This window comes from Nothobranchius furzeri, chromosome 3 (genome assembly GCF_043380555.1).
Source record: "Nothobranchius furzeri strain GRZ-AD chromosome 3, NfurGRZ-RIMD1, whole genome shotgun sequence".
NCBI classification, from domain to species: Eukaryota; Metazoa; Chordata; class Actinopteri; order Cyprinodontiformes; family Nothobranchiidae; genus Nothobranchius; species Nothobranchius furzeri.
In genome coordinates this window covers 87,071,458-87,085,847 of record NC_091743.1, presented here as the reverse complement: position 1 = coordinate 87,085,847, position 14,390 = coordinate 87,071,458, and the positions used below count along the sequence as shown (strand labels likewise).

General features: G+C 43.8%; 1 protein-coding gene across 4 annotated transcripts in view; it reads right to left on the bottom strand.

Annotated features, from left to right (window-relative positions):
- Window positions 1-14,390, bottom strand: part of pde5ab (phosphodiesterase 5A, cGMP-specific, b) — a 158,918-nt gene that overhangs the window by 65,646 nt on the left and 78,882 nt on the right. For all 4 annotated transcript variants that reach the window (XM_070549687.1, XM_054734092.2, XM_054734093.2 and 1 more), the window contains exons 4-7: window positions 6,231-6,320; window positions 2,642-2,713; window positions 833-922; window positions 530-667 (exon numbers count right to left, since the gene is read on the bottom strand). In XM_070549687.1, the coding sequence (XP_070405788.1) occupies window positions 530-667; window positions 833-922; window positions 2,642-2,713; window positions 6,231-6,320 (390 nt within the window). The remainder of the gene's footprint in view (window positions 1-529; window positions 668-832; window positions 923-2,641; window positions 2,714-6,230; window positions 6,321-14,390) is intronic.

The window sequence follows — 14,390 nt, the reverse complement described above, 5'->3', positions numbered from 1 at the left end:
TGACACAGATCAATGCTTCCAAACAGGAACCACCTTCTCATCCTTACAATGGGATGAACCAATGTGGACAAACTCTTTTGTGGTGAATAGAGTCTGTTTGAGACTGCTTCCTGGATAAAAAGCCCAGTTCTGGTAAAACCCATCGGCCTGTGGGCCACGTTTGAGAAACTACAGACGCCTCGTCCTGACACCTGTATACAGAGGCTTGTCTGGAAGTTAAGGCCAGCAACCGTCAGCAAGGAAATGTTTGGTAAGAAAGGAAAGAGACAGCTGGCCAGACAAGCACAAGGTCAGGAGAGGGGCAACAGTCATGTCTATGAAGGTTGTGAAAGCATTCTTGTGATGACGGCCATGTTATACTCACTGTATCAGATTGCTGCCATAGAGAAACGTAAATATGAGGATGATAGAGTTTCTTTCTCACAGAGATCCCGACTGTCCAAACCCGACTAACACAATCTAGTTAATTTGAACCATAAAGGTGTGTGTGTGTATGTGTGTGTGTGTGTGTGTGTGCGTGCGTGCTAACCAGTGAGTCGTCGTCGGTGATGAAGACGGTGCAAGCCTGTGCTTGCATGAAGGACAGGATGGTTCCTGCAATCTTCCGTAGTATGACCTCCAGACACTGCTGCTCTTCAAAAATCAGACTGGCCAAGTCCAACAGCACCTACACACACACACACACACACACACACACACACACACACACACACACACACACACACACACACACACACACACACACACACACACACACACACACACACACACGTTATACACAGGTCTGTGCCAGCTCAGACACAAACCAGCAGAAGGTGTCCATGCCTCTCACCTGATTGCGTCTGTTCTCCAACTGCGACGTCTCGTACAGCTGTGCGTTGTGCAGAACGATGCCTGAGAAGGTCAGATAAGCGGAGAAGTCCTGTCGGATAAGACAAGGAGAATATCTGAGCTCCGTTAAAGGACATGAGCAGCAAGAAAACACAAAACTATCATTTTTCTTGGTGTAAAAACAGTAAAATCACCCAACTACACATTCGGTTATGTAAAAACTTTACCTGAATGACATATCTAATTGTGGGGAAATTCACCTGAGCCAGAGCTCCAAAAGGGGCGGGGCTTTATTACAAAGCAGTTTTTTGCCCACTACCAAAACCTACAGCAAACGTAGAAATGTTCCTGACCCATGTAACAGAAATGTTAACAGATTGGTGCTTTCATGTGGTCATCTCCAACCTCCCTCTAATAGCCAAAATCCTGGAACGTTCAGTGGTATCTCAGCTAACTGAATGTCTTCATTCAAATCAGCTTTTTGAGACCTTTCAATCTGGATTCTGCTCTCACCACAGTACAGAAACGGCTCTGATCAAAGAAACGAATGACCTCCTGGAGGCATCAGACTCTGGATCCCTTTCCATACTCCTCCTCCTTGATCTTGGTGCTGCCTTTGATACCCTTGATCATTCCATCCTTCTACATCATTTGCAATCTCATGTTGGTGTTACTGGTTCAGCCCTCTCGTGGTTCACATCTTACCTCTCAGACAGATCCCAATTTATCTCCTTAAACAACTGCAGATCTGATATCACCCCAGTAACCCATGGTGTCCCTCAGGGCTCGGTTCTTGGTCCCCTTCTCTTCATCATCTACATGCTACCCCTTGGGCATATCATTCGCCACCAAGGACTCTAATTTCACTGCTATGCCGATGACAGCCAACTCTACCTATCTACAAAAAACATCCACTACTGTCTGCACTATAACAAACCGCCTCAATGCCCTAAAAATCTATATGTCTACAACTTTTCTCAAGCTCAACTACAGTAAATCTGAGTTAATCCTAACTGGACCCAAATCCCTTCTCTCAGTATTGATGGTTACATAGTTTCTCCATCCCCTCAGATCAAAAACCTGGGAGTCATTTTTGACCCTTTACTCTCTTTCCTACCACACATCCGTCATATCACTAAAACAGCCTTCTTTCACCTTCAAAATATTGCCCGTCTACACCCTATTCTGTCCTCTACTGCAGCAGAAACCCTCACCCGTGCCTTCATCTCGTCTAGAATAGATTACTGCAATAGCCTACTCTATGGTCTTCCCTCCACACACAATAAAAACTTCAGTATGTTCTAGACTCAGCTGCATGGCTCCTCACTCACACCAACAAGAGAGATTACATAACCTCGGTCCTAAAAAGCCTTCTTTGGCTTCCCATTCAGCAGCGCATTCAGTTCAAGATCTTACTCATCACCTACAAGGCCCTCAATAATTTTGCCCCTTGTAATCCATCTGACCTTCTGCGTTTCCACCGCCTGCGTCTCAGATCTTCTGCTTCCAACCTCCTCTCTCACACAGTAACTTGAAAACATCGCACCACTGAGGACAGAGCTTTCTCTGTGGCTGCTCCCACCTCATGGAACGCTCCCCCAACATATTCATACTGCTGACAACTCACCTGTTCAATCAAGCATTTAAAGCCTGTTAGTTTATTCTACTGTCTCCTTCTCTCTGCTTGTATTGCGTCTTTGAGTAGTGGTTGAAAGTGCTAAATAAAGCCAATGCATTATTATTGTTATTAACATTTCATACAGTATGTTTGATGATGGAGTCATAAACTAGCATGCTCCTCTGCACTAACCTTTTCATCCTGCTCCGTGAAGGCGCCATCCTCCCCACACTTCTTGTTAATAGCCTGAGCGACTCCGACAACCTGCAGGAACAAAACACATCATAAAGGACAATAGTATCCGTCTTCTCATATAAACTTACAGTTGGAACCGATTTTTACAAAGATTCTGAAAACGAGTACAGCTTTGCTGCTTATTCTGGTTTTCCACAATCGGCCATTTTGCTTTTGTTCCTCTGATCTGGAACATCAGCACTCTTGGAGCATACAGCTGTTTAAAAAACGGAAAACCCTTTCTCGTGTAATAAACAATTGTTGTGATTAACTCGGGCTTATAATGAGACTATTATATTGTTAGATTTTAATATTCTACTAGGAAAAACTTGTATGATGATGATTACATCTCTTCTCAGTTTGCCTCCATAGACAAAGACCTGCACTAGATTAGACTTGTGAATGAGTCTGAGTTTATCCTAATGAGCTGCTGCAGCGTCACAGAAAACACAAGCTGAACAAATCAAAAGTATCCCAAACGTTCAGCCTGAACACCATTTAACACTAAACTGTTATTATTGGTCAGCTGAGCTCGACTAAATGAAAAAGTGTTCCCTAGAGCGGCGTGAGAGGAAATAGTAGAGAGCCACTGCTGTTAAATTAATCAGCTGATTCTGGATGATGTTTTCTAACGCTCTAAAGAGGAACTAGGCAGTTATGGCCTACTTTTAGCACACCTAGTGACTGGTTGTAGAACTGAAACCAAAACCTATCTCCTCGCTGTGCATTTGTCTTTTAACACCTTCATCTAACATCTGAAACGTCTCCCCAGCCTTCCTTAGTGCCTACAGGAGCGGATCATCACTAAATCAAACTAATCAGCTGTGTTCGTGATCTAAAACATGCAGGAAACATGCTGGAAGCAGACCGCCGCGCCAGGTATGTCAGCTCCATTTTTTTCTAAGTCCCAACGCATCAGCCGCCAGTCTGCAGTTGCACACAGTCACCACAGGGGGCGATAGGGGCTGGGTGGCCTTTCATTAACGCTGTAAAGGGTCGTTTTAGCACAAACTGGCTCAATGAAATGATTTTAAAATATGAAAAGTGTCCCTTTAATTCCTCTGAAACACAAGAGTGACTGTTGGATCTTTGCACTGGAAGGCTTAACACAAAAGGTTCTGGTTGGCGTAAATGACAGCTGACAGTTATTGTGGATGGCACATAACGGTGTCATCCCCATGAATAAGCTACTAGATATTATTAGAGCTAATATCATCTTTTCATAGCTCCATAAATCATCTCTTTTACCCTTTAAAACACCCAACAAACCTGTTTTCACTTTTTCATTAGTGATTTTGAACTCTGATCCTTTGTAATCATCAACAATGTAACGTCCAGGAATGGTCAGTTTTCACCTACAGATTGGCCCGCATGCCACCGTTCATCTACAGACATTCTACCTTCCAACAAGCCCAGAAGGTTCTGCAGCTCTGAACACATGATAACTTATTGTCAACATCATGTTCCCTCCTCAAGGTTCTTCTCTGCCAAGCCTGTCTGCTTATCTAGGCTGCCCTGCACAGAATAAAGGACTGAACCGTTATAATAGTAAATAATCATATGGTCGAATGAACAATAATGGTTGATGAATAATAATAATGTTTTGATTCATCTGTGCTTAAATTAATAAGGTTGATTAATCTGTGCTTAAATTAATAAGGTTGATTAATCTGTGCTTAAATTAATAAGGTTGATTAATCTGTGCTTAAATGAATAAGGTTGATTAATCTGTGCTTAAATTAATAAGGTTGATTAATCTGTGCTTGAATTACTGAAGTTGAAATGAATATTATTATGATGATCAGTAATTTTAGATTTAACAAGTGAATCATTATCTACACTCATGCACAATTTTCATTAGAGATAAGTTAAAGTAACGTCACCGCACATAGATATATTCTTAGCCGCAAATCAGAGCATCCTGTATCTGAAAGAAGGCGTGATGTTCTGTGGGTTTGTTTGTTAACACCCCTTAACATGGCACGTTCCGATTGGCCAAGTAAATCATAATATGAGAATATTAAAACAGAATCACTGGGGAGTGATTCAGCATTCATTCATTCCAGCATTCTGTGAGATTCAGCATCCTGTTAGTGGAGCTAACTCTGACTGGCCATCGGAGGAAAACTCTCTAGCCACCGCATCTCTTGACAAGCTTTCGACAAGCTAAAAGCTGCCTACAGCTGACAGAGCAAAACGGTTCCCTCAGCTATTCAGAAACAGCTGTTCTAGACGCAAACGATTTCATCTATCTGTTGTGATCCGGGAGACGACTGGACCGACCTGGTCATACTGCGGTCTTTTCTACGAACTTCGGTAACTTGGGGTCACCCGACCCCCGACATCTCAGATCCGAAAGGGAGTCTCCTCAGGGGTACAGTGATCCCTCGCTACTTCGCGGTTCGTTTATCGCGGATTCACGACTTTGCGGATTTTTTTGGAGCCTTATTCAAGGAAATTTGCCGACTCGCAGTATTTTTCTATGCGAAATGTCAAGAAATTCCTGTTTTTTTCATCAATTTCATCATAAAATGCACTTTTTGTAATAAAACTATATAAAACCAAGTAAAAAAATGTTTCTTGAGTTTTGTCCACAAAAAGAGAATGTGATCATACGATAATTCAATATAGTACTGTATGTCAGACTGGTCGGCTGGATTCGGGAGTTGAGCTTGTAGGGAGCGCGTGGTTTCACAGACGCGGAAGTGAGAGTGTCGGTGAAACGCCGGCTCACGATTAATCTAGGAAACCCCCGAGCGTTTGAGCGTCAACAAAGTGACACGGAAATGCCAGACTTTCCAGAAGTAAGTAAGATAACTTACTATGAGCTGATAGTTCGTGGGATGGATCGGTAGGTTGGAAACTCTGATCATGAATCTGAAGAAACGATGACTGAGTGGTGAGCTGGAAAGGCGACTTCCGTTTATAGCCGCAGTTTGTGACGTAGGTGCGACGTGGAGGGAATCCCCGCGAGGGGCATGCTGGGAGTCCCTACTTTGCGGATTTTCACCTATAGCGGCCAGGTCTGGAACGCATCTACCGCGATAAACGAGGGATCACTGTACGTAGAACACAGCATGATTGCATCTGATGCCGTTTTGATAAGAACCAACTTCATAGTTTAATGCAGACGAAATTATTTTCACACCCAGAACTCAGTTCTTCTAGATGCAAGGTTCTGATAAACACACACCATTCAATCACCATACATCACATCCCATCCACTTAGATTCATCCATCACAGTAGTCTTGGTTAACTTGTCATGTTTTTATTTGTTTAGAAAATAAATGTCTCAACTTTTATCAACCTGACTCTGTCTGAATTGGGACAGAGTGTTTGATCCCTGAAAAAACAAAGAATCCTAGAATCTTCTGATTAAACATCAAAAGACCAAGCAGGTTGATGTTCTATATTTATATAAAATATCACAGCTTATTGGTCATAAGTAAAGCTTAAAAGCAACAATATGTACCCCCTACAACACCAACCAATAAAGGCCAATCAGCATTAATGTGGTGTGGCGCATAAAGCTCAGTGTCACCTCACCTCTCCTCTGTGGTTCTTGATGGGCAGACAAAGGATGCTCTGGGTCTTGTATCCGGTGATCTGGTCCACTTCTGCATTGAACCTGGAGTCCTGAAAGAAGACCCACACAATGGTCAGTTCTGTGAAACACCATCAGTTCAGAGTAAAAGCTCAAAATATGACTTTTATTTCTGCACTTATTTTCCTATAAAAGACCGGCTAATTGCTGTGAGTCTGGACACAGATGGCCACACCATTCTAACGGTGTTCGCCACAGAGACGAAGATCCATGCGTGTTGCTTTCATTTAGCACAAGAAAGTCAGATTTTCCATGATGCATTTTAGAAAAACGAACTGGAATTATTCACACACACTTCAGCCCAAACTCGTATTACAGTGGTGTTAAAAGCAAAATGCAATGCACGGTTAACTCCAACTTGGACCACGCTGGTTTTCCAATGTGAGACTGAAATACGATCAAGCATCTGTGAATTCCAACTGTGAATTGGAATGTTTATTATGTGAAGTGCCTTGAGACGACTCTTGTCGTGATTTGGCGCTATATAAATAAACTTGAATTGAATTGAATTGAATCTGAATGAACTGGAATGCAGGAGGAAACGCCCGTAGCAGCGACGCTGGCTTCAACCAATCGTGAAACAGAAGAACCTAAAGAGAAAGCCAGGTCATTAGAGGTCAGAGTTCATCCCCAACAACAGCTTTCATTCTTCCTCACAGCTGGAACTGAGATGGCTTTGGGTAAAATAGGTTTTGAGAATAACACAAATATTAAATATGCCAACGTTTCATGGTTTGAATTCTTTTCTAAACACAGTGTAGAAGATTTGTTTTCACCTGTGATTGAGACCAGAGAAGGAAGTACCGCCACCAACATTGACAGTGCTCTGAGGAAGGCTACAGCGTTGGCCAAAACTTGTCCGAAAAAAAAGGTCAAAGCAAATCTTCTCCTATGCTGTGTTTAGAATTTTTAATCCAAAAACCCACCTTGCCTCGACACATACAACTACCACCATTTCTCTTACCAACCGTGTCACCAGCCCGGCGTGATACTTGACTCTGACTTGACAATGTCGCCACAAGTCAATGCCATAGTCCGATCATGCTTCTATCATCTTCGCCGCATCTCCAGACTCAAGCCGATCCTAAAGAGACCGCATCTTGAGTCGGTCATCCACGCCTTCGTAACCTCTCGTATTGACTACGTCAACTCCGTCCTAGTTGGCATTAACGGCTACCACCTTAGACGGCTACAACGAGTCCAGAATGACGCTGCTCGTTTTCTAGCTGGCTCCGATTGTCGCTGTCTGTCATGTTCCCGAGCCGAGGTGAGTGCTCCTCTTCCAATCCAGCCTTCTCTGAGCTAATTACCCACAGGTGAGGAGCGGAGGGGGCTGCGGCTGCACAAGATTCCAATCAGGAACTCTGGTATAAAAGGAAGATGGAGACACCTCACTACGCCGGATGACTGCTCCAGTTTTGGTAGCCCCAGCCACTCGTACCATTTACTTGTTTGTTCACTTTGACTCGTTTGGAATATTAGGATTTTGAACTTGGACTGATTTTGGATTACGCTTTTGGACTGCCCTCACGTCTGGTGTTTGTTTGTCTTATCTCAGGATCTCCACACACCCTGCCTCACCCTCGCCGTTTGAACTCCGGATTATCTGCACCACGTCCCATCCTCCTCCGTTGTTCCTGTCTGGACCCTCTCTGCTACCTCACCTATCCCGGAGCGCACATCCTCTGCCCAGCGCTCGCCTCGGCTTCCTCGCCCCCCTCGTTCACCACGAATGCTACATGGGCAAGAGCTGTACAGCTCATTCCCCACTGGACTTCCCAGTGCTACTTCTGTTCCCGTTTTCCAAATAAAGTATTTTTCTTTAACTCAACCAGCTAGTCGAGTTGATTCTGCATGTCTTGGGTTAGACACTTACCTCGAGTCATATCACTCCTATTCTGGCCAGGCTACACTGGATCCCTGTACACTTTCATATCATGTTAACATTATTGTTTCTATGTCCTGCTGTCTCTGGAGGATGGACCCAAAATTGTCAGTGGGACAAGGGGTTGGGTCGTTTCCTGGACCCAACACCCATAGTGGCCTACGCCACACCTGCTATGCTGCTCCCACTACTAAAATCTATTTAAAACATCATTAATCTTAACATTAACCTTTAACGCACTCAGTGGTTCGGGGCCATCATACATCCGTGATCTGTAGAGTCAGTACACTCCGCCCCTACGTTCTGCTGCCCAAAAGCTCCTGGTCGTTCCAGAAACATCATACAAAGCACGTGGTGAACGGGCTTTTTCCCACGTGGCACCAAAACCTTGGAACGCCCTACCACCTCACATTCAGGCTGCCGACTCACTGGTTGACTTCAAATCACGCGTAAAACTTTCTGCTCATGACCCTGAGACAAACTCTCCACATCACTCACTGATCTCTGACTGCTGTCACCTCAGCCGACGACTTACTTACTCGTTTTTATCTCAAAATAAAGTTTTGTATTGTTTTGTTAGTATATCCACTGATTTAGTTTTAAATGCATTAGCTACTGCCAGGTTCTTGTATTTTTTTTTCTAAGATTTGTACAAATTGGGCCCTTTTTACTTCTTGTGATACTTTTTCAGCACTATTGTGTTTTTTGTAGCGTGGCCCACCACTGTTCTTTATGGCCTTTGACCCTCCTGTTCAGCACTCTGGACAGCTGAAATGCTGTTTTTAAACGTGCTTCATAAATAAATGATGATGATAGAAAAGAGTTACAACAATAGAAGGATTACACAGAACAAATGTACAAAAGATCCCAATGTTTCATTACTCAGATTGGAAAATTTCACCCTAACTTACAAACTCCCTCATAAATTTACCTACAAACGTCAAAGTCAGTCCAGCAGCACCAGTACCTAATCGACCCCCCAGAGGAACTCCTCCCAACATCCAACAGCTGTTTGGTGATGTCTTTTGGGGCGACGGTGGCACAGGAGTTAAGTGCTTGCCCCATAATCAGAAAGTTGCTGGTTCGAGCCCCGCTCAGTCTGTCGCTGTCGTTGTGTCCTTGGGCAAGACACTTAACCCACATTGCCTGCTGGTGGTGGTCAGAGGGACCGGTGGCGCCAGTGCTCGGCAGCCTCGCCTCTGTCAGTGCGCCCCAGGGCAGCTGTGGCTACATTGTAGCTCATCACCACCAGTGTGTGAATGTGTGTGTGAATGGGTGAATGACTGATTGTGTTGTAAAGCGCCTTGGGGGGTTTCAAGAACTCTAGAAGGCGCTATATCAAATACAGGCCATTTACCATTTACCATGTCTTCTCCAGCATGATGGAGTTGGTCCAGAAGGCTAAAGTCAGAACGAAGTGGATCAGGAACAGAACATCATCATGTTGGGTCCAGGAAACGACCCAACCCCTTGTCCCACTGACAATTTTGGGTCCATCCTCCAGAGACGGCAGGACATAGAAAACCACAAACTCTGCCAAACTCAACACTGATGGTGAGCTTCATCAGTGTGGATCTGGTGCTTGTACAGGCATCATGTAACTGTCATTAAAAACTTCAATGTGAAATGGTGTAATTCTGCTTCCATAAAACATCCAACAGAACATCTAAAATCACCAAAGCAGCACCCATAGTGGCCTACGCCACAGCCGCTCTGCTGCTCCCACTACTAAAATCTATTTAGCAACTACTGACATTTGCAACGTGGACAAATGTGTCTGGTACACATCTACGTGTGATACTGGGAACCTTGTTTTTACTGGTTCACAAGCTACCGCCGAAACCAAATGGCACCATCAGCTAGGGTTGCAAGGATTCACCGGTTTGACTATTAACCACGGTGTGAAACGCTGCGGCTAACCCACCCTAAAGACGTCTCCAACACAGCAAATAAAAAAGAAATAGATCCAATTAGCAGACCAAAGTTAAACTGAAGGAGCGCGTGCAGCAGAACCGGCATCAACAGCCACCGGGACGCTCCGTCTCCATCTAGGAAGCGCTTCAAGTCTCCTGTGAGGGAATATTTTAGACTCCAAAAGCTGCTAAAAGAGAAATTCTGAACGACGTCTCGTCCATCTGCAGAGCCGGCAGAAAAAAAAGTTGTGACACTCTCAACTTGTTATCATCTCTGAGATTATCAAGCAGACAGATTAGCTCCAGTTGAGTCAGATTATGTTTATTATGAACAGATTAACAGTAATATTAGAACAATCGAGTGAACAACGGTTCATATTGTGTTGTTCTACTTTTCCCCTGTACCAGTCTACAACCAGCTGTATGGCAAGCCATTTTAATATTTAATCAGCAACACCTCTCTGTAATTCCTGTTCTACATAACAATAATATAATTTGTCCAGGTCTAAATAACAGCATCTTAATTGGTTAAGGTGTCTCCATCCTTCAGTGCTAACCCTGACCAGTTTCACCTTTTTGTCTTTTTACAGAAACTCAAAAAAAGGCTTTTAGGCAAATATAACTAAAGGTGTGGAACACTGAAAACTATTTTTAATGATTATTTCTGATAATCAGTCACTCCGAGTGTTTCGTGCAGGCTGAACATGAAGACAGTTTTCTACACCTATCTCCTGCGTCAGCTTCTGATAGAAAACAGACGGTGAAACTCTAGGATGAGAACATCCTGACAGTTCTACGTCACACTGTCACTAACATTCATGGACTCGCCCATCTGGACTCACGACGGGGAAGGCTGTTTGTTTAGCGTCCAGGAAACAGCAGAGAGCGTCTCAGCTAGTAGAAGCTAACTGTTAGCATTAGCAACTGCGCCACACCGCAGAACTCTTCCAAGATTTTCAAGTAAAATCTCTGAAAAGGAACAACAGATATTTCAGGGGTTCAAAAACTTTATAGAACGTAATCATGCCTTTTATCAATAATCTATAGAATGTGTGTGTGATTTAATTATGTTAATACAGACGTGAAATCAATTCATGTACAGGGAGTGCAGAATTATTAGGCAAATGAATATTTTGTCCACATCATCCTCTTCATGCATGTTGTCTTACTCCAAGCTGTATAGGCTCGAAAGCCTACTACCAATTAAGCATATTAGGTGATGTGCATCTCTGTAATGAGAAGGGGTGTGGTCTAATGACATCAACACCCTATATCAGGTGTGCATAATTATTAAGTAACTTCCTTTCCTTTGGCAAAATGGGTCAAAAGAAGGACTTGACAGGCTCAGAAAGGTCAAAGATAGTGAGGTATCTTGCAGAGGGATGCAGCAGTCTTAAAACTGCAAAGCTTCTGAAGCGTGATCATCGAACAATCAAGCGTTTCATTCAAAATAGTCAACAGGGTCGCAAGAAGCGTGTGGACAAACCAAGGTGCAAAATAACTGCCCATGAACTGAGAAAAGTCAAGCGTGCAGCTGCCAAGATGCCACTTGCCACCAGTTTGGCCGTATTTCAGAGCTGCAACATCACTGGAGTGCCCAAAAGCACAAGGTGTGCAATACTCAGAGACATGGCCAAGGTAAGAAAGGCTGAAAGACGACCACCACTGAACAAGACACACAAGCTGAAACGCCAAGACTGGGCCAAGAAATATCTCCAGACTGATTTTTCTAAGGTTTTATGGACTGATGAAATGAGAGTGAGTCTTGATGGGCCAGATGGATGGGCCCGTGGCTGGATTGGTAAAGGGCGGAGAGCTCCAGTCCGACTCAGACGCCAGCAAGGTGGAGGTGGAGTACTGGTTTGGGCTGGTATCATCAAAGATGAGCTTGTGGGGTCTTTTCGGGTTGAGGATGGCGTCGAGCTCAACTCCCAGTCCTACTGCCAGTTTCTGGAAGACACCTTCTTCAAGCAGTGGTACAGGAAGAAGTCTGCATCCTTCAAGAAAAACATGATGTTCATGCAGGACAATGCTCCATCACACGCGTCCAAGTACTCCACAGCGTGGCTGGCAAGAAAGGGTATAAAAGAAGAAAAACTAATGACATGGCCTCCTTGTCCACCTGATCTGAACCCCATTGAGAACCTGTGGTCCATCATCAAATGTGAGATTTACAAGGAGGGAAAACAGTACACCTCTCTGAACCGTGTCTGGGAGGCTGTGGATGCTGCTGCACGCAATGTTGATGGTGAACAGATCAAAACACTGACAGAATCCATGGATGGCAGGCTTTTGAGTGTCCTTGCAAAGAAAGGTGGCTATATTGGTCGCTGATTTGTTTTTGTATTGTTTTTGAATGTCAGAAATGTATATTTGGGAATGTGGAGATGTCATATTGGTTTCACTGGTAAAAATAAATAATTGAAATGGGTACATATTTGTTTTTTGTTAAATTGCCTAATAATTATGCACAGTAATAGTCACCTGCACACACACAAATCCCCCTAAACTAGCTAAAACTAAAAACAAACTACAAACTACTTCCAAAAATATTCAGCTTTGATATTAATGAGTTGTTTGGGTTCATTGAGAACATGGTTGTTGTTCAATAATAAAATTATTCCTCAAATATACACTTTGCCTAATAATTCTGCACTCCCTGTAAAATAATCGTGGTAATCGTGAAACCGTGACCATTTCTCAGACTATAATCGTTCCACCAGCATTTATAATCCTTGCAACCCTACCGTCAGCACCACAATCCTGCTTTGTCTCTGTTGTTCAGAAAGGAGGAGTTTACTCTGTTGCACATCAGAAAGCAACGGTAGCATTTCTTTCTTTGTGGATTGAATTCAGCAGACCAGGAATGAGAGGCTTTAAATGTCAAGTGACAGTAAACATGATTATATAACACTCAATAAACATTTCAGCAAAGTATCAGCATCACTTCCACACGTCATCAGCACCCAGACCCTCACCAACCAGCTCAACCACCCACGTGCACAACGCCTGCACCTCCAATTGGCACAAAGACGCTGGTTTCCTGCTAACCTTTAAAGCTGCCTGCTTCTATCATCCTCTGGGCTCAAGGAGACTGCGGTTGTTTAGGAAGCAAAACCAAACCCAACAGCTTTTGGGCTGGATCATGAACTAGCAGCTAATATTTACATCACATGTAGATTTCTGTAGATATTTCACCAAGGTGGTTAGATAAGGCATGCCCATGTGATCTTTGTGTTTTGGCTCCCTGAGAGAGGGCCATGGTAATCCATCTGGGTGTTGAGCTCTAAAGTTTGACAGCCAGATAAATGTTGGAGCATGCTTCTGTCACGTTGCGAGTTAGGAGGAGGTTAGGACCCAAGACGCAGAAAATCCCAGATGACACGAGGCAGAAGCGGTTTATAAAGTAAAATCCCTTTTATTAGGATGAGGAACAAAAAATCCAAAGGGCAGGAAGCCAAAAACCAAAGTCCTGAACACCAGGAGAACGAAAGCTCACATAGAAAACGAAAGCTCACATAGAGCACAAACCTAGAGACGAGGCACAAAAACAACGCTGACACCAAACATTGGACCGACAACATACTGAGACACAGACAGGGCTTTATACACTGGGGAGGATGAGAGGGAGATGATCTGCAGGTGTGTGGGGAGAGAGAGAGCAGGTGAACTGAGTTACTAATCAGGGAGGAAACTAACATGACCTCAGAACAAAACCTAAAGACAAGAAGAGCAGGAAACATAACTTAATAATCTAAGGGGGGAGAAAAACCTCAAACACCGATGGGAAACACACACTAGAGAGACTAATAACATGAACAGCTGTAGCTAAAGGAAAATGGCCTAAGAGAAAAACCTAAAAACCTGAAGGGCTGCAAACATAACTAATATTCTAAGGGGGGAGCTGAAACTAAAGGAAAAACACTACAGAAAGAAAACCTACAGGGGCGTGACTAAAGGGGGCCACGGGAGCACAGGACCTGGGAGGGGGATATCTGAGGAGGGAAACCTAGAGGGCTGAAGATCTGTGGGAAAATGGAGAACACCAGGAGACACATGAGGGGAGACGCAGACCATGACAGCTTCTTCCACCTGCATCATGTCAGAAGATTAAACTTTTTGTGTTGCATAACCAAACAGTAATCCACGTGTTTAAGAGCTCTCACCCGAATTACTGTAATTATCTCTATGCTGGAATACATCAAGCCTCAGTGGCTGGATTACTGATCGTCTAACGGGGCATAGAAGGAGGGACTACATCACTCCTATACTGGCACCCCTGCATTGCTTACTGAATCTTGGGA